General features: G+C 54.7%; 8 protein-coding genes across 8 annotated transcripts; 3 read left to right on the forward strand and 5 right to left on the reverse strand.

Annotated features, from left to right (window-relative positions):
* Positions 1-767: 767 nt before the first annotated feature.
* On the forward strand, positions 768-2186 carry CGCA056_v011707 (Septin-like protein spn3; the record flags this gene model as incomplete). The annotated part of the gene is made up of 6 exons (XM_037326953.1): positions 768-840; positions 924-1040; positions 1096-1183; positions 1234-1371; positions 1421-1888; positions 1940-2186. 6 exons carry the CDS (start codon positions 768-770, stop codon positions 2184-2186), a joined length of 1131 nt encoding a protein of 376 aa, XP_037173799.1.
* Positions 2187-2869: 683 nt separating this feature from the next.
* Tmbim4 (Protein lifeguard 4) lies at positions 2870-3852 on the reverse strand (the record flags this gene model as incomplete). The annotated part of the gene is made up of 3 exons (XM_037326954.1): positions 2870-3361; positions 3432-3605; positions 3676-3852. 3 exons carry the CDS (start codon positions 3850-3852, stop codon positions 2870-2872), a joined length of 843 nt encoding a protein of 280 aa, XP_037173844.1.
* A 3730-nt stretch (positions 3853-7582) lies between these two features.
* Positions 7583-9310, forward strand: CGCA056_v011709 (Sphingosine N-acyltransferase-like protein FUM18; the record flags this gene model as incomplete). The annotated part of the gene is made up of 4 exons (XM_037326955.1): positions 7583-7829; positions 7995-8308; positions 8359-8646; positions 8696-9310. The coding sequence occupies 4 exons, from the start codon at positions 7583-7585 to the stop codon at positions 9308-9310; spliced, it is 1464 nt and encodes a 487-aa protein (XP_037173845.1).
* A 3667-nt stretch (positions 9311-12977) lies between these two features.
* Positions 12978-13413, reverse strand: CGCA056_v011710 (uncharacterized protein; the record flags this gene model as incomplete). The annotated part of the gene is made up of 3 exons (XM_037326956.1): positions 12978-13109; positions 13180-13312; positions 13379-13413. 3 exons carry the CDS (start codon positions 13411-13413, stop codon positions 12978-12980), a joined length of 300 nt encoding a protein of 99 aa, XP_037174431.1.
* Positions 13414-14238: 825 nt separating this feature from the next.
* On the forward strand, positions 14239-14952 carry CGCA056_v011711 (uncharacterized protein; the record flags this gene model as incomplete). Its single annotated transcript, XM_037326957.1, has 3 exons — positions 14239-14466; positions 14521-14743; positions 14798-14952. The coding sequence occupies 3 exons, from the start codon at positions 14239-14241 to the stop codon at positions 14950-14952; spliced, it is 606 nt and encodes a 201-aa protein (XP_037174430.1).
* Positions 14953-15331: 379 nt separating this feature from the next.
* CGCA056_v011712 (uncharacterized protein) lies at positions 15332-17059 on the reverse strand (the record flags this gene model as incomplete). Its single annotated transcript, XM_037326958.1, has 4 exons — positions 15332-15334; positions 15401-16543; positions 16661-16737; positions 16969-17059. 4 exons carry the CDS (start codon positions 17057-17059, stop codon positions 15332-15334), a joined length of 1314 nt encoding a protein of 437 aa, XP_037173698.1.
* Positions 17060-17413: 354 nt separating this feature from the next.
* On the reverse strand, positions 17414-19426 carry sidI-1 (Acyl-CoA ligase sidI; the record flags this gene model as incomplete). The annotated part of the gene is made up of 2 exons (XM_037326959.1): positions 17414-19180; positions 19280-19426. 2 exons carry the CDS (start codon positions 19424-19426, stop codon positions 17414-17416), a joined length of 1914 nt encoding a protein of 637 aa, XP_037174433.1.
* Positions 19427-20436: 1010 nt separating this feature from the next.
* Positions 20437-21618, reverse strand: OCH1-0-0 (Initiation-specific alpha-1,6-mannosyltransferase; the record flags this gene model as incomplete). Its single annotated transcript, XM_037326960.1, has 2 exons — positions 20437-20504; positions 20556-21618. 2 exons carry the CDS (start codon positions 21616-21618, stop codon positions 20437-20439), a joined length of 1131 nt encoding a protein of 376 aa, XP_037174427.1.

Raw genomic sequence — 21618 nt, forward strand, 5'->3', positions numbered from 1 at the left:
CCACTGTCTGCCCGTTGGCAGTCTGGCCAACAGTGCACTCATCTGCCACTGACAATCGCCCAGCTTCGGCACGGACCACGCTGAGTCTCGTGACCTGTCACCTTCTTTCCCCCAAAATTGCCCGAGGATACCCCGCTGTCTTTGCTAGCCCCCAAGCAGACTAGCGTCAAATTTTGGGGAAAGGAGCGTGGGCCGGGGACTTGCTGTCCCCCTGAATTGGGCGTGCAGGAGCCAGCAGCGTTGGCCGTCAATTGGCTGAGATCGCCTTGGGACCTCCTGCCGCAACATTTTGTGTGAAATTGCATTTTCCAACACCCGTCGGTCAAGACCCTCCCGTCCCCTTTAGTGCTGCACCTGTGCACCTGCACCTCCCGTCCTAAGTTCTGACCCCCCAGGCCAGTGTCCATTGTCCATTCCACTACAACGACACTTGGGATCCAGCAGTCCTTTCGTTTCGTTCTGTCCACACGACACGACACGACTGACGTTCGCTGTCCCCTTCCAATTGCCAACATCACCATCCTTTCTTTCTCGCCGTCGTTGACCTGGTCGACGACTCCTTCATCCGACCGCGTGCGAGTCTAGCCGTTACACCTCAACCACCGCCGTATGTTTGTCCACATCCCCTGAATCCAGTTGCACCCTTTGCGTCTGGCCCCCATCAACAATTCCTCCCCCAACCTCGACTGCGAGAAGCCACCACCGCCTCAGTCCATCTGCCACTCCTAGGATTATCCAGCAGCTGACAACCACCGTCGCTTTAGAAGATGATGCGCAGAAAGAAGAACGTGAAGAAGGGAATCCAGTTCTGTTTGATGGTCTGCGGAGCATCAGGCACTGGTACGTTCGAATCCCCCCCTACGCGGCCACCCCGTGTCCACTCGATCTCCGAGTCCCGTCGACTGACCCCGATACCCTTACAGGAAGAACGACCTTTGTCAACACTCTCTGCGGCAAGAGTGTGTTGGGCCACAAGGAGTCGGACGACCCCAACAGCGCGTCTGTCGAGGACGGTGTCAAGATCAAGCCCATCACCGTCGGTACGTGTAACCCGCGTCAGGCCATCCAGCCACCGCCAAACTAACACCTACACAGAGTTGGAGCTGGACGAGGAGGGCACTCGCATCTCCCTGACGATTGTCGATACCCCCGGTTTTGGTGACCAGATTGACAACGAGGCCAGGTACGCCGCTTAGCCAACACACCGCTGCATCTCTTGCTAATCTGTCGTAGCTTCTCCGAGATTGTCGGCTACCTTGAGAGACAATACGATGATATTCTGGCCGAGGAATCCCGCATCAAGCGTAACCCGCGATTCAGGGACAACCGTGTGCACGCCATGCTCTACTTCATCACCCCCACCGGTCACGGGTAGGTCCAACGAGCCTCATCTCCCATTCGCCGATGCTAACGTGTCTAGTCTCCGTGAGCTTGATATCGAGCTGATGAAGCGCCTCGCCCCCCGTGTTAACGTTATCCCCGTCATTGGCCGTGCCGACTCCCTGACTCCTGCTGAGCTGGCCGAGTCAAAGAAGCTTGTTATGGAGGACATCGAGCACTACCGTATCCCCGTCTACAACTTCCCCTACGACATTGAAGAGGATGACGAGGACACGGTTGAGGAGAACGCCGAGCTGAGAGGCCTGATGCCGTTCGCCATCGTCGGCTCTGAGGAGGTTGTCGAGATTGGTGGGCGTAAGGTCCGCGCCCGTCAGTACCCCTGGGGTGTTGTCGAGGTCGACAACCCGCGCCACTCCGACTTCCTCGCCATCCGCTCTGCGCTCCTCCACAGCCACTTGGCCGACCTGAAGGAGATCACCCACGACTTCCTCTACGAAAACTACCGTACCGAGAAGCTCAGCAAGTCTGTTGAGGGCGGTGCTGGAGTGTACGTCTTGACTGAGCCCCTTTCCCTGCATCACGCACTGACATGTCACAGTGACTCGTCCATGAACCCGGAGGACCTCGCATCGCAATCCGTGCGTCTCAAGGAGGAACAACTGAGGCGCGAGGAGGAGAAGCTTCGCGAGATCGAGATCAAGGTCCAGCGCGAGATCAACGAGAAGCGACAGGAGCTCCTGGCTCGCGAGTCGCAGCTCCGCGAGATCGAGGCTCGCATGCAGAGAGAAGCATCGGCAGCAGCGGGCGGCCCGGCCGAAGCCAATGGCGACAACGAAGCCAACTAATTCACCCTTGGCCCTGCTTATGGTTACCCCGAAACTGCGACGTTGGTCTTTTTCTATACTGGCGTTGGTTTCCGTGCTGTGTTGAAAGAGAAAGAACAATATTCCCCTACCCTGCGAGTTCGTTTCTCTGACACGAAGATAAAACCCCAAAAAGGTCTACTACGAATGCGACGACTGGGAAGAGGCTACCGGTTTGGTAGAGGCTGTGGACGGAGGCGGTGTATAGTCTCGGGGCGGAGCAGATCTTTCGGGCGAGGTCGCAGGCGGGATGAATGTGTAGGACGTCTGGATTATTGTTACCCGTCGATCTGCTACTCTTATCCCGATTATACCGCCCCGCCGCATCTTTCCGGCTGTGCCTTTGTAGCCCTTTTACTAACGCCCTCATTTTCCTTTTCTATTAGTGGACTTCTAATGCAGATATCAAATTACTTTACCGCTTCATCAACCAAATGTGTCACCTAGGTGCGCGTGTCTTGTGATGTGGAGCCAATCTTGTGTGTTACTACCTGATATGGTATTACGAAAAGCAGCAAACACTCAAAGTCCCGAACACGCAAAAGAAACCTATCCATACACTGTCAATGTGAGAACGCAAAAGCACCATTCTATTAAACCCATTTTGTCGGCTTGTAATTCCAATCTCCCTATTCATCCTCCGCCAGTTGACCACGCAGTCCAGCTTAGTTGTTCTGCTGGCTGTTAAGGATCCTCAGAATAGCCAGGAACAGGTTGATAATGTCAAGGTACAGGCTGATGGCGGCGGCGATCTCCTCCTCGACGTGGTGCTTGCGCATGACGAGCTGTGTGTCGACGAGGATGTAGGCGCTGAAGATGAGGGCGGCGAGGCCGCCGTAGACGAGCTCGCCAGTGGAGCTGTAGGGGAAGAAGGCGGCCATGAAGCCGAAGAGGACGAGGCCCCAGAGGGCGCCGAAGAGGTAGGGCATCCAGGAGGTGAAGTCGTACTTTGTCTGGCAGGCGAAGAGGGTGAGGAAGACGAAGATGCCGGCGGTCAGGACGACTGCGTTGAGGACGATTTCGATCTTGTAGAAGGAGACGATGACGGAGATGGTGTAGGCCTCGGTGAGGGTGAAGAGGCCGAGGAAGAGGAGGTTTGTCGGGTAGGACTTGCGCTTCCAGTAGGTGAGGAGCATGAAGACTATGGAGCCGAGGAGCTGTGTTGGGGGGTAAGCATGTTAGCTGTTGCGAACGTGGGGGTTGGAAACGGTGGACGTGAGAACGTACGGATGCCCAGACGAGGCCTGGGTGGGACTGGATCCATGTCTTGTAGCTCTGGCTCCAGAAGCTGAGGGCGGAGACGATGCCGGTGGCGATGAGCTGGACGGTGAGAATCGCGTAGACCTTGCGGATGAACTGGTTGCGGATGTCGGTTGTCGCTTCGGCCACGGAGCCGCCAAACTGTCGATGCGTGTTAGTCCTTGCATGTTGCGATGGCGCGGTGCGACGCAGGCGAGGAAGGGAGGCTTACCTTGAAGTCGTCGGGGATGTCATCGTCCTGGCTGCTGCGCGGGGCGCCGCCGCCGAAGAGGCGATCGGTGTCGGCGGCCGCGGAGGCTTCGGCCTGGTAGGCGGGGGGCGGCTGGGCGTAGCTTGTGCTCTCGTCCGGGTCGCTCGTCGGCGCGGGAGTGTACTTTGCGTTGGACATTTTGGCGGTTGCTCTCTCTCTTTCGTGTTCGCGCTACTGTGAGGATATCAAAAGGGGTTTGGCGATGTCGTTGCGAGAGTTTGCGGTGCGACGAGGAGGTGGAGGTTGAAAGGAAAGGTTAGCTGGAGGCGACGGGTGTAATGGAAGGTCGTTGTCGTCAGGATCATGTGGGGAGGGTGCAGTGGTGATGCGACCGGCGATTATGAGATTGTGGCTAGTGGCTGCAGCCTGGAGCCTGGGGTAGAGTGTGGCGGAGTCGGAGGTGGGGTCATGTGATGGGGAGCTTGTGGCGTCGGAATGCACGGGGAGAATCTTCAAGGTTCTGTTTTGGTTTGTGCAAGGCCCCGCTATGACAGAGTACATAGTCAACTAGAACGTATATCACTATATGCAGAATATGCAGCTTGAACTCCCTGCCACCTTGTCGTCTCGTTCGTTCCTGAACGCGCCCCCTTGACAGCAAGCGCGAACGCTAAAAACGGCCGCGAGGCAGGGGCACGCTTCTTTCGTTCTCTGAATGATTCAATTTGGGCGGACAGGCTTGGCAAACGCGTGGTCTGATGTTGCCATGTTGGGTAGCAGTTGCAGCAGCAAGCAAGCAGGCAAGCTGGCTGCACTATTCTGCTGCTGCCCCTCACTTCTTGATGCAATCGCGACCGCCAGTTCCATTTTTGCGACAACAGGCAGCTGTTGTTCTTCAGCGAGAGAGAGAGATGGGATGAAACGCGGCATCCGATATGTCAGTGTAATGGTCTGGCTGACCTTCCGTGCATGGAACATTTCATGTGAGGAAGAGGGCTAATCCTTTTCGTTTAGGGGGGGCTGTCTGTGATGCGAGGTCCGTCCGTATTCGTCTGGTTTATTGTACGGATACGTAAGTGCAGCCTCATCATCACATTTTTGGGTTGGTGGTGCAGACCATAGACATGTCGCGGCTCAATAATTGATGATGACGAGCCCTTTCGGGGGTGTCATCATGGACGCAAAAGAAGGTTTTCTACCTTAGCACGGAAGGATTGGGATAGGAAGAGCCTTGGGGCTTGGGGGAGTGACATCTTGCGGCTCTCTCGAATCTTGCGCTGGCGATTTAGTGTTCTGACGGCAGAGGCGAGTTTGGGAGAGTGACGATTGGTTGGAGGGGGCGTGTGTGGTGTGTGGGCGCGGCGGCTGAAGGGGTTGTGTACCTGAGAGTGACAGCACTCGACCCGACTGTGCATCATCTCCAGAGCGTGAAAAGTCGCTGGCTGGCCCTCGCGGCGGTGGTGGACGTGCCTGCCGGAGTCGGTGGACGGGACGGGTTGACCAAACATTGTTTATCGGCGCATTGTTTGGTTGCACAGATGGGATTTCTAGGAAATAAGGAGACTGAAAAAAAGGGGTGGCACGGGAAGAGCTGGAGCAACACGGACACCAAAAAAGAAAAATCAAAGAGAGAAGAAAGTGATTGACAGGGGGCTGGTATATGCCAAACGGCGATAAGTTGATAAGGCGCTGGGGTGGAGGAAAATCACTTCATTTTAAAGTGAACGGGCAACGAAGATGAAGATTGTCCCCTACCACCGTTTCTCGTCGCACTGGCGAATTGGCGTCCGTCCCCCCGCGGAAGCCCGACGTCTTTTTTTCCCAATAGCCGCCAACTTGTTGTATTCCGTCGCATCGACAGGGAAGAAGTGATGGTCGTAAACGAGATTCAATGACAATCCAATTGGGATCAATGGCTCGCCAAGGTCGAAACTTGTTGAGGAAAAGGGCGACCCGCCACTGCTTGTTTTTTTCCCCTCCTTTTATTTTCCCTGTCTGTATCCGTGAGGTACGGACACGCTACGAACACTCCTTGAGTTCTTGCGAGTGCTTCGGTTTCTCTCTCCACGTTCAGCAGCAGCGGCCCCTCCCCGTAGCATGTCTAGCGTTCTGTCCCGTCCTTGGCCCTTGGTTTTGGATATTGCTGTTGTGTCTTTACCATGTTGCTTCTCTGCACCCCCGTCCATCTGCCGTAAGCCCAGTTTTTCGTCTAAATAGACTTCAACCATTGGCGACTTTTGGGAGCCAAAGGACCAGACAACGACGGTAATGGATTCCGACATGGACGAAGGTCACGGAGGAAAACGTGGTGCTTTGCACAAATGACACTGGCGGCGGATTGTGGACAGGGCCAGTGGTAGTCTCAATTTTAAGCTCCGTCCAATTCCACGGCTACGGCTGCAGGTGCAAGCAATGGGCACACACACTCCCGGCACACACTGGACAAGACAAGGCGGCGGCGGGATAGGGGTCCCCCACCATTCCCTCCAGCGTCCCTCGAATAGAGAGAGCGAGCGAGTACGTACCCGTTTCGTACCTTGATTTCGTCCATTGAATGGCGGAAGCCTGTGCAAAAGACGAAGAGGAGGACCCCTGTGTCACGGTTGGCCCCTTTGGTATCCGTACCTGCCCTGAGCACCTGGGGCCCTTTCACTTTCCCTCTTCTGCAAAGGAAAGGTCGCAGGTTGCCCACATCCCTTGTGCTGCCCTTCCATCTTTTTTCCCCTTCCCGCCGCCCGCCGTCTTGTTGCTCCCTCTGCTACCGTTTTGCTTGGCTGCGTTGCTCACCGCCTTTGATGAACCCTCGCTGCCGCCGTAAAGAACGGGCGATCTGTGTGTGAGCTAGACCAACCCAGTCTTCCCCCCTGTCCTGTCCCAATGGCAGTTGGCCAGGGGGGAAGTCGAATTGGTTGACGGTCAGTGGCCACCCTCTCGCGGGCGGCGGTCGACTGGAGGGCCCGGCTGCTTCCCTCCCCGGGGGCTGTGGACATGGATGGGACTGGACACCACTCGCTGGGCCTGGAAGGCGTGGAAGTGGAAGGGTGGAAGGCTACGGCGCGGTGCAAGGTTCAATTGTGGAGTGGAGAATTGCGAGGCGAGTGGTTCAAACTTCAGCGCTGCCGTCGTGGATGGTGTTGCACCCTTCCAAATCCGCGTACCTTGTACTTAGCAGTTCGCCAGATTTCGAGCTAAACACCCACACGCGGTAGCAAGAAATTGCTCGCAAAAAGTATCCTCGACTTCTTGTTCCCCCCACCCAACACCCAACCCACCTCACCTCGCGTCTCTCATCTTTCACTCTGTGTCTCTTTCGCTCTCCAACGAGTCTCCAGTGACCGGCAGGACGCAGCAGCAGCACCACCACCACCACTACCACCACTGAGCGCTGAACGAGAAAAGCACACCTTACACGGAGCACTTCTGCTGCACGCCCTATCCCGGCAGCTTTCTGGAGCAACAGAGCACATCCCGGTCCATCCTGGCCCAGTACCTGTGTCCTCCTGTCCAGAGTTCCAGGTCCTGCCACCGTCTCCTAGGTTCGGTCTGCGTCTCCATTGTGTGCGACGCTGCCCTTACAATCCCATCTTCTCGATCTTCAACCTCCCTAAAACCGACCCGGTCGTTCGTTTCCTCCCCTCTCCCTCCCCTCCCGAGTCCACGAAGCAGAAAGCGCCCCCTTCGACCGAGAAGCGCTCTGCTCTGCACCACCAACCAAACTCGCGCCTGCAGGGAATCCCTTCCACGACCGCCCGCGTCGCTATCAACCCACCGCCGTCAACCAACCCGGCCTTGATACCACGGAAAAAGGGACAACGCCTCTCGTCCTCCGCTCACCGACCATCACGGTCTTCCCCGCGACCTCAATCCGAGCCGTCGCCTCCCCAAATCACCCCATTGAGTTCCAATTGGGGCTCAGTCACAACCCAACATGGCCGACACCGCCGGTTATGAGGCGGCATCGCCAGTCTCCCCAATCTCTCCCGTCTCCCCCGTCTTCGACAAGCACAGCTCCAAGATCAAGCGCAACGCCAGCACCAAGCAGCTCAAGCTCATGAACGGCCCCCTTTACCAGCAGGGCCACAACAACGTAAACGTCGTTCTCGTACGAAGGGTCAGGAGGAAAGATGACAGCGCCTGGAAGATGCTGAGCAGGTGGATGGTCGAGAACCAAGTCGGTATGTCTGCTTCTTCGTCCGCCTCCTTTGCTCCCAATTACCCCACACACGCGCCCGATTCCAAGCCACTGCCGGAGCAGCCCTATGTTCCACGGCAGACGATTGATTCGAGACATTGTCTCCATGTGTGAGGTCGCAGACTATGCTAACGGTTGCTGCTTTCAGGTCTCTCCTTCAACCTTCTCGCCCTCCTCTTCCTCGCCCACTTCTGCATCCCCAAGGCGCAAGCCCACACGATCAAGTTCTTCACCCTCTCCTACAAGAACCCCGAGACGGGCCTGTATGGCGCCGGCCTCGGCGATGCCTGCCTCCTCACCTTCTGCATCATCCTTTTCACTGGCCTGCGCGCCGCGACCATGGAATACGTGCTGGCTCCCTTGGCCAAGGGTTGGGGCGTCTCGAAGCGCAAGGACCTGACGCGCTTCAGCGAGCAGGCCTGGCTGTTGATCTACTACCTGGTTTTCTGGCCTCTGGGCATGGTTAGTGGTCCCAATGGCATGGTTGTGCAACGCAAGCTGACATTCTATAGTACATCTACAAGACGTCGCCTTACTGGCTGAACCTGAAGGAGCTCTGGACGAACTGGCCCCAGCGTGAGCTGACCGGCCTGAACAAGTTCTACATCCTGGCGCAGTGGTCTTTCTGGCTGCAGCAGATCATCGTCATCAACATTGAGGAGCGCCGCAAGGATCACTGGCAGATGTTCACCCACCACATCATCACCTGCTCTCTGATCTCCGCCTGCTACGGCTACCACATGACCCGAGTTGGTAACTTGATCCTGGTCCTGATGGACGTTGTTGATCTCTTTTTCCCTGTATGTCTTATCCTCTCCCAATTAACACCAGTGTGCTGACCATGCGCAGCTTGCCAAGTGCCTGAAGTACGTCGGACTCAACACTCTCTGCGACTTCATGTTCGGCGCTTTCGTCGTCTCCTGGCTCGTCGCCCGCCACATCTTCTACGTCATGGTCTGTTGGTCGATCTACACCGACCTCCCGGAAGCCATTCCCGAGGCCCAGGCTTGTTTCTCTGGCAAGGCGCCTAATGTGGCCGGTCCCTTCCCTGCACCCGAGGGATCCATGACATGGATGCTCGAGCCCTTCTACAAGTTCGACGGTACCGTCTGCTTCCCAAGCGTGATCAGGTGGTCTTTCCTCATTCCCCTCCTAGCCCTTCAGGTCATCACCATTGGCTGGTTCTTTATGATCATCCGTGTTGTCATGAAGGTTCTCCGCGGCGGAAACGCTGAGGACACCCGCAGCGACGACGAGGGCGAGGCTGAAGAGGAGGCCGACTACGTCTACGAGGAGGCTCAGCCTCTCGAGCAGGAGGTCGGTGTCGAGGACCTGGACCTCAAGAGCTGGGAGCGCAGATCGGGCATCAAGAGGCAAGCGAGCGCCTCCGGCGTCAGCCTGCCGGGCCACAGCGATCGCAAGGAGCTTCTGGGCAGAATCGGCTGCGAGAAGCAAGTCGACTGAATCAGCATGATGGATACCGCAGTCTTCCATGAAGCATGAAAACGAGGCGTCGCGGGGATGGGAGAAGACAAAGACGTCCGGATGTACAAAGCTGGTGTGGGAAGAAAGGAGTTCAGAGGCGATCGTACTCGGGCCGGATAGGTACGACTGCCGCATTACTATTTGCTAGAAATTCATGTGTGCCACACGCCTGGATGGCGGGCACCAACACAGGCATAGATGACATTTGGTTTGCTTTATCAAGACAAAAAGGGAAAAAGAGATGTGTGCGCGGGAGGTCCGGGAGAGGATCCGTCCCGTCGCATTGGGATCTATTCACACCGTCGGACGTATTGAGAAATGAACCAAAAAAGTATTTTGAGTTGATGCATGAAGGGAGCGCGTTTTGATTGTGACTTTTGGTGACGTGTAGTTTGATGTAAGTGTATGTGATTGATAGGTGTGCGGAGCCGCCTGGTGGGGTCCGACGCCGAGTCTTTGTGCCGGAGGCCGGTGACCGCCGGCGTGGGCTGGCGACTACCTATCGCGCTGGAAGCCAGCCCATGTGAGGTGAAGAAGACGAATACTGCTAGGCGGGCGACCTCGCAGACCCTTCTTCCCTCGCAATCTGCAAGACCATCCAACTCTGCTTGTCTTCTCTAGATTGCTATATATTATCCCCGGGGGGCAGGATGATATCTTCAGGCCAAATGGGTCGGTATCTATGGTCGACAGCTTTTGTGCCTGCTTCCGATTCTATCAGCGTATGGCTTTGAGTCTCGGTTGTAATGTAACTCGTCAGTCGGCGGTAGAAGTTACGGGTGATGTGTGTCAACGGTTGTCTGTCTCTGTCTGGTTTCGTTGCTGCTGGTTGTTGATTGGGGGGGTATTTATAAGAGGGCTTAAGATGGGTTGAAGATAAGGTCGAGGTTGGTTCAAGCTGAGGAGCTATGGTCTTTATAGTGGGTCAAGGGATTGATGCCTGTGACATTGATAGCCATCAAGATGAAACCATGATTAATTTCCGTCGACGAATAGTCCACTGAAGAGGAGGTGCTTTTATTGATAAATGGGGGCTCACACAGTGTCATTGGCGTCAGTTCGTGTAAGCCTCGGCGGCGAGGGGCTGTAACTAAGAAGTATATATGTGAGAGTGCTTGCTTGGATTTGTATTCTGACATCCCAATCCAATTGGCAGTAGTTCCTTGTGCAGGGCAGTAAACCGCCGCTAAGCCATCCAGCGCTTTCAAGCATGGGCTCAGGTTGGACATACATCATGCAAAGTCCTTGAGGAATGTTCCTCGAGGAGGCGTATCTGTCTCGTAGCGTCTCTTTTGTCCGGTAGCTTTCAGCGAGTATTCTGCATACATTGCATTCAACTATAAGTTTCCTATTTCAGCGGTTTCGGATGAGGCGTGGTTATTTCTGAGGTGGGTGGTGAGGGACGGATGGTGCTGACACTAATGCACATCGGCGACAAGTACCCTTCGGGCACCAATTGCCTTTCAAGACAGTCGAGTGGCGAGTATGCTATTTTCTTGGTAAATGGATGTATGCTCTTTTGGCGCTGGTGGCATCGGGGCAGCTGCGTTTAGTGCAGGCCTCAGCGGTTGAGAGCTGCGTCAAGGGAAGCATATATAAGGTATCTGGATGATTTGTACTTGAGTTTCGGGTTTTGGCAGCCAAATCATCGTATGCCACGAGGTCTTTCCTGCCAACCCATCCACCGCTGTCAAGAAGACGGTCGCCAGGGTGGGCACGGCCTTGGGCAAGTCCGTTGAAGGATTGTTTTCGTCAGCACACGTCCGTCCAGTTCTGGCTTTTTCGTCCAGTAGCTTTTGGTGAGTATCTCATGATTACAACGCTCAAGTGTACACGTTTCAGTTTGTCATCCGGGAAACGGCTGTCTGACCCAAAGAGGATAAATCCAACCTACACTGACTGAATCCTCTCCTACGACACATGTGTTCACGATGAGCGAAGCGGAAATTCCATTTGTAACCAAACTTTCCAGTAGTAAGCTCACTCGCTTTAAATAGCATTGTTTCCAAAGTTAAGACATACGGTGGCCTGGGGACAACGAGCTGCCCAGCATCACCTTAGCCATGCGGACTGATCGAGCGGTGATGAGGTAGACATCGCCTTGAAGTCGGACGAAGGTAGGTATAGACTATTAGAAACAGTTCTATCTCTAGGTCGCGCGCTTGGGGCGGTTTAGCCTGCGTATAAATTCTCGGGTCTGCATGGCTTAGCTTCTTCCCACCACCAAATGAGGAACCGGGAAGACAGCGAGCGACGCAGTTTGTTGTAGCTGAACTCCACAAACGAATCCTAGCTGGACCGTTTTATTGGGTTCCAGCCAAACGACCTCAAAGCCTTGCTTTGTCGTTTCTTGTCTCTAGATACATACTATTCCGGTTGGAATACGTCGGAGACCGGGACTGTTGTTCCGTGCTGGCTGATCATGACTTGGGCCGAGTCTTTGCAACTGCCCTTGATGTGCACGTATCTGGGCCGAGTCGTCAAATGTTTTGAAGTTATCCAGCTGTTGGAATACCAGATGATCTTTGTCGGTGCACACGAGAGAGAAAGCAGTTTGAAGCGTAGCTTTATAGCTGGATGTCGGTCCTTGAGGTGACGGGTCTTGGCAGGCTTCGTGTAACGTTCTCTCATTCTGTGCTGTGCTAACATTGTCGACGAAGAACAGACTCCATCCGGTGCGGTGTAAGTACAAAAGGGCCTGTTGCTGCGCTAAGCTGGAGTCCCTGTGGAGCAAAGAAATCAGAACAGTCTATCAGTGTGTCATCTGGTGTGGAGTCAAGGCATATGAGAGGCTCGTCCAAATCCCAAAGCATCTGAAACCTAGATCGATCCGGTGATACTTTGCGCTATTACGGCTGGTAGCTTCGGCGTATGTGGAATGATACCGCGGCAACGCGGACGTTGATGAATGCCATTTTCAGAACACGCGTCCGAACGAGTTCATTGCGTTGGGAGCTCAAATTTCTCTCTGAGAATGATCATCTGCGATTGCTCATCTAGAGATCAAGACAAACTTTGACTAGTATGTATGGTCATCCGTAGACAGTCGAGATCATGAAGATGCTGTATCTTAAACTTATTGAGGCTTCTTGCCAGATAGTCGCCGCAGGGAAGTGCTATGGGTTAGCAGTCACGGGGACAAGGCGTCCACTGGCTGCCGAGGGGAAGGTCTCATGGTAGGACACAACCTCTTTCCACGGTTTGGCGACGGAGGCTGTGTGCGAAGGCGAAGATGACCTGAATGAGAACTACCACTCCCTTCACAGAGTACAACTATCTGGAAGATGCTGCTAGCTAATGATCTAGGATGTGGGAACTGAAGAGACACCGGATCTAGCAGACGTAACATCATAATGCGACTTATATAGTCATCAAGACGACAGGAACGACCGGACGGCGGGAAAGAATAGGCCATATGATAGCTGATCTGTTTAGCTTGGAATATTTACTCAAGCAGCAGAAAATTGTTGAAGACGTTGGTATGAGATTCGTTTCGAAACAGAATCAGTGGAGGTCAAGTTCACACATCCTCAACACTAGTCGCTCATGATTACAAGGATTCAGCGTTTCCTTAAGAGCTCAGCTACATTTCAAATGTACAACAAGATCAATCCCATCAGCTCATCTAACTCTGTCGTTGACCATTTTAACTGGGGTAAGAGACAGTGTAGTGCTCGCAGTTCGCCTTGAAAGACGTATCCGGGACCTTCTTGCCGTCCTCAATCTTGAAGTAAAGCCTGGCGCAGTCGGCATCGGTATTGGTATGACCAATGATGCACTAATACGTGACTATTAGCAACATGCTGGCGAGAGCCGCAAGCCAGGTGAGAAGCGTCTGGGAAACTTACGCCATTGATGTTCCGCGCCTTGTCGCTGCAAAGCGCTCCTCCTAAAACCTCGTAAACATGGGCGGCTGCGACGATCTCGGGTCTGTTGACATTGAAGCAGTTACACATGTAGGCGTTGGCGGTGACGGCGCCGCTGTATAGGACCGTTAGCTAGGCCGTTCATCTCCGGAAGGATGCAAAGCTGATGGAAGATACTCACAAGGCGGCGAGATACATGTACTGAAGGATCTTCATGGTTTTGGTGAAGTATGGTAGGTTGTAATTAAATCACAAGTGTAACCGTCGGTTCGAATTATGGTGAGATGTTCGTGTGACTAGTACCGAGGACGCCGATGATGTTTTTAGTTTGCGAGAGAAAAGTCGTGATGGTTTCTTGGCCTCATTGACAATTTATATCCGAATGCAAGTGATCTAACACAGATACGACTTTTTTCACGGAGAGGACGGAGATTGGAGATTTTCGAACGAGTCAGAGCTATTTAACCTGGAGCCTTTCAGAAATTGAAAAGTTCGATATCCCACTGGGCACTAGAGCACTTCCTGTTCACGGGCTACCTTAGACTTCGTATCGTGAGCACGCAACGTCAGAGAAGCTGTCAAGAGATATTTAGTAGATGAGAAATCCAGCATCTTGAGACACACCCGGTAGGTCGAATTTTATAAACTTCTCGTATCTTGGACAAGTGTGCAAAAGTTCTCTGAAGGCCTCAAGCTAGTGTTATCCCACAACTATCCCATCGGCCTTCAGAGACATTTCCTCAAATGCAATAGCTTCAATATAGCTTGGGCCTTTAGATATCCTGTATCTAGATATCAGAATTTTGCACGTAAATTGAAGCCATTGATGTCCGAGTTTGGAATGCTTCGAAGCGGATCAAGATGCTTTTGCGATTGAGTACAGAGTCGTCTAGCCAGCTAAAAAAAATACACTAACCGTCTCAAACATAAATGGCCATGATTCTTATCGCTTTCGAGTAACTCAACTCTCATCTTCCTCTCATCAAAGCATTTTTCCATTCTTTTCAATCACCGTCAGACCACTGTTCGCTCATTACCAAAATGAAGACATCGAACCTCATTAATGCTCTTGCCCTTGGTGCAGTTGCCTACAGGATACCTCTTGCCGAAGATCCTGCCACCAAAGACCTCATGCCAGAAGGCAAGAATCCTCCCCTTCCTTTTCGCATCTCGGAGACAGCATCTGACTATGTACAGGCCCGGACACTTGGACCCCCGCGCCGGCTGATTCGGTCAGTCTTGGGAACCTTGCTTCCATCGACTTGTCCAGTAAGTTCTCTTGTCCAAGGTCAACGTGTAATGATGACTGAAACGGCGCGCCAGCCAGACATTCAGCCCGCAGCCGACAACGTCAATGTCGAGGAACGCGGCCTCGCCCCCGCCACAATCGCCGGTCCGACTTTCCATCCCGCCTGGCTCCCTCGAGTCCGTCCTGCCGGCCAGGCAATCACGATCGCGGGCCATGCCCTTCTCATGGCAGCCTGGATCGATGCCCAGAACCGCATCTGCATCATTCTTGATGCAGCTTTCCCAGATAGGCCACAATGTCAACTGCCGTACCATGTAGTTGTGACATTGTGCTGATGCTCGCTCTACTCAGGTCTTCATGGAACCATCATTGCCGGTGTGCAGAATCTGCACAACAACCTGGCTGTTCTTCCTCACGTCTTCGAGCTGGGGAAGACCTACGTCGCCCCGGACAACCAGGCAGAGATCCAGCCTGGCGACACTTGGCGTTGGTTCTGGTTCAAATGAGCACAGTCCTTCATGGGGTGGTCAGAAGTTGAATATTGGGTACAGAATTCAAGTGGTGGGTATCAATGTCAACAGTTATCCGCCCGGTCAACCATAAGTAACCCCCCAGATCACAAGACTCAAAATCAAAATCGCCCATTACCTTTCGGGTGTTCGCCGAGCGAGAAACAGTCGATGCGACTAGCATAGTGCTACGGAGTGGTGGAGTCTCCAAATTGAACCAAATCAACTCTAATGGTGCATGGAATGTGATTACTTGGAGGTAAATGTATTTTCAAGTCAAAGAAATGGTTTCCGTGATTGTTGTACAGATGGTGATACATGAAAATGCAACTACACCAAACGCCACAGTAATGAATACAATGCATCTCGCCTGAGCTCACTGACAATACGCCCATCAATACCAGTCTTTAAAGACGAAACGCCGCTTCGCACTGGCATCCCGTACCAAGCCATTCAGCTGAAGGCTTTCGCAGACAGACGGTGCTGGCGGCCACGTCTTCTGGTCTTCATCGTCATAAATCGCGTCTTCATCATCGCTGTCGTCCCAATACGCGGCCTGGCCGTCAACCCTTTCCACTATATGCGAAAGCTGACGACGCGGGCCTGCAACCTTTCGCCACATCTTCAGAGTCTTTTCGACTGCCTTTACAAGCTTGGCGCATGGGAGATGTGGGAGGGAGACTCCCTCTTCACAATATTCCGAGTCAATCTCTACCCTGATGACCGCCTGGTCGCCCTCGACATGATACCGGAACAAGAATCTTCTCAACTCAGATTCAGCCCAGATTTCCATAGTCTCTAGCTTTGGCATGCGTAGGGCTACGCTTGCAGCGTCGCGGAGCAGCTGATAGGGTGACACTTTGGAATCCCCCCGTCTCTCATATCGGGTTGACAGAGCCACGCGTCTCAGATTCGGCCAAGGCGCATCCCCCGAAGTGTCTTTCACTGCCGGATCTTCCAAAGCCCGCGTAAAGAAGTCTTCGGCATCAACTGCGTTAGACAGGGAAAGTTCTTGGAGGTTGCGGCAACGCAAGCTGGCTGCCATAGCGGCTGCCACGACCTTTTTGCCAGTCCGCACCTCTGGGGGAGTTGATACGCCCATTTGTTGCATCTGGAGGTAATCTGAGCGTGCTTCGTACAGAGAGAACGACTCTATAGAGGATGGCAGTTTCCGGAGTAGAGCTATGTTGGCCTTTTGGCGCTGCTTGACGTCTTTGCCGACAGCTTGCATGGGCTCGTAGACGACGCGTTTGAGACCTGTCAAGTGCTTCAGGAGCTTCTTGATGGTCTTTGCTGTGAAGCTTCGCGTTGTGCTTCGATTCACCACAAGCTGATGAATGAATGGGAGCGTGGGCAGTTTCAAGTCGATGTTCTTGAAATGCAGGAGATTGCCGACGACGCGTTTTTTCTCGCCATTCGGATTTTCGAACAGGTACATAGCTGCGGCCGGGTTCGTCATCACAGTTGTCATCATCCCTGCAGCTTGTTGGATGTGGTCGTTGCGCAAGTAGTGAGCGTCGTGTTCGACGTCCGGAAAGGAGTGATAAAAGTCGCTTTGGGAGCCAGCTCGTATTTCCAGGCTGAGCCTCTAGTAACATGAGATATCGTCGTTCCAGTCTTTGAGGGCCAAAAAGAGTTGCTGTAGGGCGATTGTGAAGCGGAGATTGTTGTCGATTTCCAGGTCCGACTCCGGTCGGCCGCATACCAAACAACTGTATTTACCGAGCATGATATTGAGGGTGACGTTCTTGAGCAGTCTCCGCCGATGGCCGGTGACAATGGCTTCGAATGTCGGAAGCTTAGAATCCGTGCGAGAATCATCCCATTTGAGATGGAGAGACTTGAATGTGTGTTCCTCAATGAAGACCTGCCAGTCTGCACACACACTTGCCCAGGACGACAACGCCGGCTTGTTTGAGGGATCACTGATGAGGTCGTCCAGAATCATCCGTCGGATTTATGCGGGAAGCTTTCTCCATACTAGGCGACTAGGAGGTGAAGGCTCGCTCTTACTGGTCGTGGTGCTCTTCTTGTTCTTCTTCTTCTTGTTCTTCTTCTTCTTGTTCTTCTTCTTCTTGCTCTTTACGCCAACGGCTGCGGTCATCATGGAGTCATCTCAACAACCATCTGGCCTCGAATGCGATTTTGATTCTGCTGTTGGAAGCCATGACGGGTTGGGACAACAGAATGATGATGCAGGCTGGATGGACAACCAGAATCTTGACATCAGCTTCTTCGGTTGGAACTTTGAGCACGAGACCTGATTCGAAGGCAGAAGTTGGGAGAATGTGTGAGTTTGACGTTGAAGGGGAGGTCTGCTTTCCAGACTCTGAACTCTTCCCCCCTCATGTTGAATTTAGATATTTCATTGCTTAAACATTGCATTTACTGTCATCATAAAAAACACACCCAATACTCCATAACAATGCTGTCTTCAACCGATCCATACTCCCCTTACCTAATCCTTCTTCTCCCCCAAAATCTCCTTGGCCATATCCCTCAACTTGAACTTCTGAATCTTCCCACTCGGCGTCTTGGGATACTCGTCAATCCAAAACACATGCTTCGGCACAAGATGACTCGAAAGGTGCTCCCTCACCCACGCCCTCACCGCGTCCCTCGTCAGCACCTCGCCCTCTCCATCCTCGCCCTCCCCCTTCCACCCCTTCTTCACAACCACAAACGCGCCCACGCTCTCCCCGAGCCTCTCATCCGGCACGCCGACCACAGAAACCTCCTTCACCCCCTCCATCTGGAACAGACAATTCTCCACCTCGAGCGGGTGTATATTCTCCCCACCCCTAATAATCAGATCCTTAATCCGCCCCGTGATCTCAACATACCCCTCTTCGTCCATCACCGCCTCGTCCCCGGAGTACATCCACACCGTCCCCTCCCCATCCTCCACCCTCACCTCCGCCGTCTTCTCCTCATCCCCCCAATACCCCTTCATCACAAGGTACCCCGCCGCCGCCAACTCCCCCCTCTCCCCGCGCGGCACCACCCTCCCCCTATCACCGGGGTCCACAATCTTCACCTTCGTATGCGGCATCACCCGCCCCACGCTCCCCGTCCGCTTCTCAAACGGGTCCCCGGGCGCCGTCATACAGCTCACCGGACTCGTCTCCGTCATCCCGTAACAAATCACCAGCTCCTCCAGCCCCACCGTCTCATACAGCCGCCGCATCAGGCTCTCCGGCACACTACTCCCCGCCGCGATCCCCTTCCTCAGCCCCCGCGGCATCTCCCCCTGCCTCACGCCCCCGGCCCCGCTCGCTAGCGCCTCCAGCACCGCCACGAACATCGTCGACACGCCATATAGCCCCGTGGCATCATACTCCGCGACCATCCTCACCGTCGCCGCCGGATCGAACGCGGGGCTCGGGAACAGTATCCCCGCCCCCGTCGTCGCCGTCGCCATGTACCCCAGCACGCACCCGAAGCAGTGGAACAGCGGCGGCGGCACGACGATCCTGTCGCCCGGCACGAGCCCCATCCGCCGCGCGATCAGGTGCCCGTTGTTCAGCACCGACGTGTGCGTCAGCATCGCCGCCTTCGCCTGCGAGGTCGTCCCGCTCGTGAACTGGATATTAATCGTCTCGTCGGCGCGCAGCGCCTCGTCCGGGACCACGCCCCCCCGCCCGCCGGCGAGCAGTTCCTCGTACCGCGTCAGCGCCCTGTACCTCCCGAACTCGACCTGCGGGTGGAACGCCAGATTATCCACCGCCACGACCCTCTTCAAGCTCGGGACCACCTCGCTCTCGACGCTCCCCTTCTCCAAATCCGGCACCAGCGCCCTCAGTAACTCCAGATTACATCGCCCCCGCCCGGGCTTATACGGCAGATCCGTCACCTTGCCAATAACAAGCACCTCGACGCCCAGATGCCTTAGCGCGGCGGCCACCTGCTTCGCGTTGAAGCCCGGGTTGAGCGGGACGAGCACGGCGCCGAGCTTGAAGGCCGCATACGTCAGCGCGGCGAATTCGGCGCCGTTGCCGAGGGAGACGGCGAGGCGGTCGCCTTTGCGCACGCCGAGGGAGCGCAGGCCGTGCGCGAGGGAGTTGGAGAGCACGTCGAGGTCGTAGTAGGACAGCTCCGTGGTGATGGGCGTTGTGGCGGCGGAGGAGAGGGCGGTTGGGGCGCGGGCGACGACGGCGGGGCGGTCGCCGTGGGCGGAGACGATGGAGGCGAAGTGTTCTGGGATTGTGTGTGTGAGGAGGGGTGGCTAGCGGGTGTTAGCTTTGAAGGGATGTTTTTGGTTTGAGGTGAGAGTGAGGTCTTTCTCTCATGTTTAGGATAAAGGGTAAGAAAGTGAGTGACGTACATCCTCTGGACCTTGGCTGAAGCTCAACGGCTTGGAGCTATAAGCCCTGGCAGAAAGCAGCCCTCTGCCCGCGACCCTCGAGCTCGTCCACCTCACGAGGCTCGAGGTCCTCGCAAGGCGGCAGACCCCAGTCACCGGTATCCTCATCTTGCACTTGGTCGCGGACGTTGAAAAGGAAAGCTCTCGGTAGTCCTCGCTTCAGATCCTCAAAGATTCACAGAAGAGCGACATTAACAAGAAAAAAAGAAGGCAACGGTCCGACCGTCGTTCTTCGCACAGCTCTCATGTGAGAGTGAGAGAGCGCTCGCCGTCGTTGCTTGAGAGTATCCGTATTGGCGGGTACGCAATAACCGGCAGCCAAGGCTAAAACAATAAGTGAGGGGAGGCTGGTCGCTTCTCGGCTCTGGCAGCTGTCTGGTATGCGTCGTTGCGCACTCCCACCGGACCGCGTCTGGCCGGCGGCCGGGGGGTAACCTACCCAACCTACGGTCCAGTCTTGGCAGAGGGGAAGAGAGCTGAGAGCTCCAAGCTTCCCGATCCCAAAATGCGGAGAAAAAGGGGGGAAATGTGCGGGGTTGAACGGCGCCGCAACACAAGCGACAGGGAACAACTCCATTGCAGGGCCGGGGGCCCGAAGGAGCCGCCTGCGAATGCCCAGCTCGCTTCACTGCTGTCACGTTGTTGGCCAAGTCGGCCAAGCTTCCACTGCGGGTGATTGCAGGTGCGTCAACGAACAGACAGGCCAATGCAGTGGCTTGGGTCCCCTAAGTTTCCAAGACATTTCACGAGCCATGTAGACAAATTGCATCGAGGGGCTTAAACTTTTTACCGCTTCATTTCTGACTGTAACTGTCTGGGGTATATGTACCGCGATGCTAATGACTGCAGTCTCTCGACCCTCCTTGTGAAGGCCGTCCTCCTCTTGAGATCTGATGGTAACTGGAAATGGACCTCTATGCCGAAATCTCTATGCTTTTCCTGCTTTGCAGAATATGCTGTTCGCTCGTAGTTCCTTCCACCGGTGCCGTACAAAGCCAATTCAAAAATCAAAACACGTGAAACCCCGTCCGCACCGAAAACATGGCCTTTAGGACGCCGCTTGAGATGCAATTATTAAAAGACATATGCCGAAAGAAAAGTCGTTGCTGTCATGGGGTTTATGAGGAGGAGGCCTTCTCCTCGTTCTGCTCGCCAATATGGCGGAGCTCCTCGGGCTTCCATGTGCCTACATCCTCGTTAGCTGGAATCCTGGAGTCATCATTCAACTGTATCTTACCCTCAAAGTCGTGCTTGACAAATGCCATAGGATCATCATAATCCCTGGCGCCCATTTGCTGCACACCAGGGCTGAAGCTGGTGATGGGGAGGACCACCACGTCGCCGACCTTCTTGGAAGTTTCCATGCCCGTGAAATTCCTCCAGTCGATAGGGCCCTTGGAGTTCTTCAGGTCGAAGAAGCGCGGGTCGTTGAAATAGTCGAAGATGGTATCCGTCCAGACGGCCGGACCCGTAAACTCGACAACGTTCTTGTCGACAATGTTATCAAGCAGGCCGGCTCTCTTGCGCTTCAGGGTCTCCTGCGTGATGCGGGTGACGATCTCGCGCATCACAGGGTGGCCAGGCTTAGACTGGATGGTCCACTGGCAGAACTGAATGCGACGGCTGTACCAGTCCTTCCAGTCGGGGCGGTCAGGGTCGGCCTCGATGCCGATGACCAGACCAATGCTCTCCCGGGGGATGCGCTCGGGAACCCACTCGAGAGCAGACCGGATAGCATAGGTATCAATATCGGAGTAGATGCCGCCGCGCGCAAGCAGGATCAGGTATCGGAAGAAGTCGGCCTTGAGGACGGGGAGAGGGAGAGCGTCGTACGCGGCGAGGACTTCGGGAACAGAGGCGTAGAGCAGACGGAGCAGGTTGACAGCAACCTTGTCCGTGATAACCTCGTGGACGAAGCCGGGATGCTGCTCGGACCAAGACGCCTCCTGTTCACGGAAACTGAACTCCTCCTCGGCAGGCGTCCACTTCCAAGTCTGCCAGATGTAGGCAGGGAAACGCGTCTCGACGTCATAGGGGTATTGGTACGCCAGCTTGTCGGCGAGCGACATCTTGGACATGTCCATCATGGGCTTTTGTCCAGTCACCTTCTTCGGGAAGGAGGGCTCCATGCTGTCGATCGAGGAGGCATGTGACGTCTTTGAGGAGTCTGTCGTATCATGATTCGAGGCGGCGACGGGAGCTTTCGTGGAGATGGTTGTTGTGTCGTGGGAGGAGGAGATTAAGTAGAAGACGATTAGGAAGAAGGCGGCCGCGGCGACGGCTCTCTTGGGGGTAAGCAT

Source organism: Colletotrichum aenigma (genome assembly GCF_013390185.1).
Source record: "Colletotrichum aenigma strain Cg56 chromosome Unknown KSG_Cg56_contig08, whole genome shotgun sequence".
NCBI classification, from domain to species: Eukaryota; Fungi; Ascomycota; class Sordariomycetes; order Glomerellales; family Glomerellaceae; genus Colletotrichum; species Colletotrichum aenigma.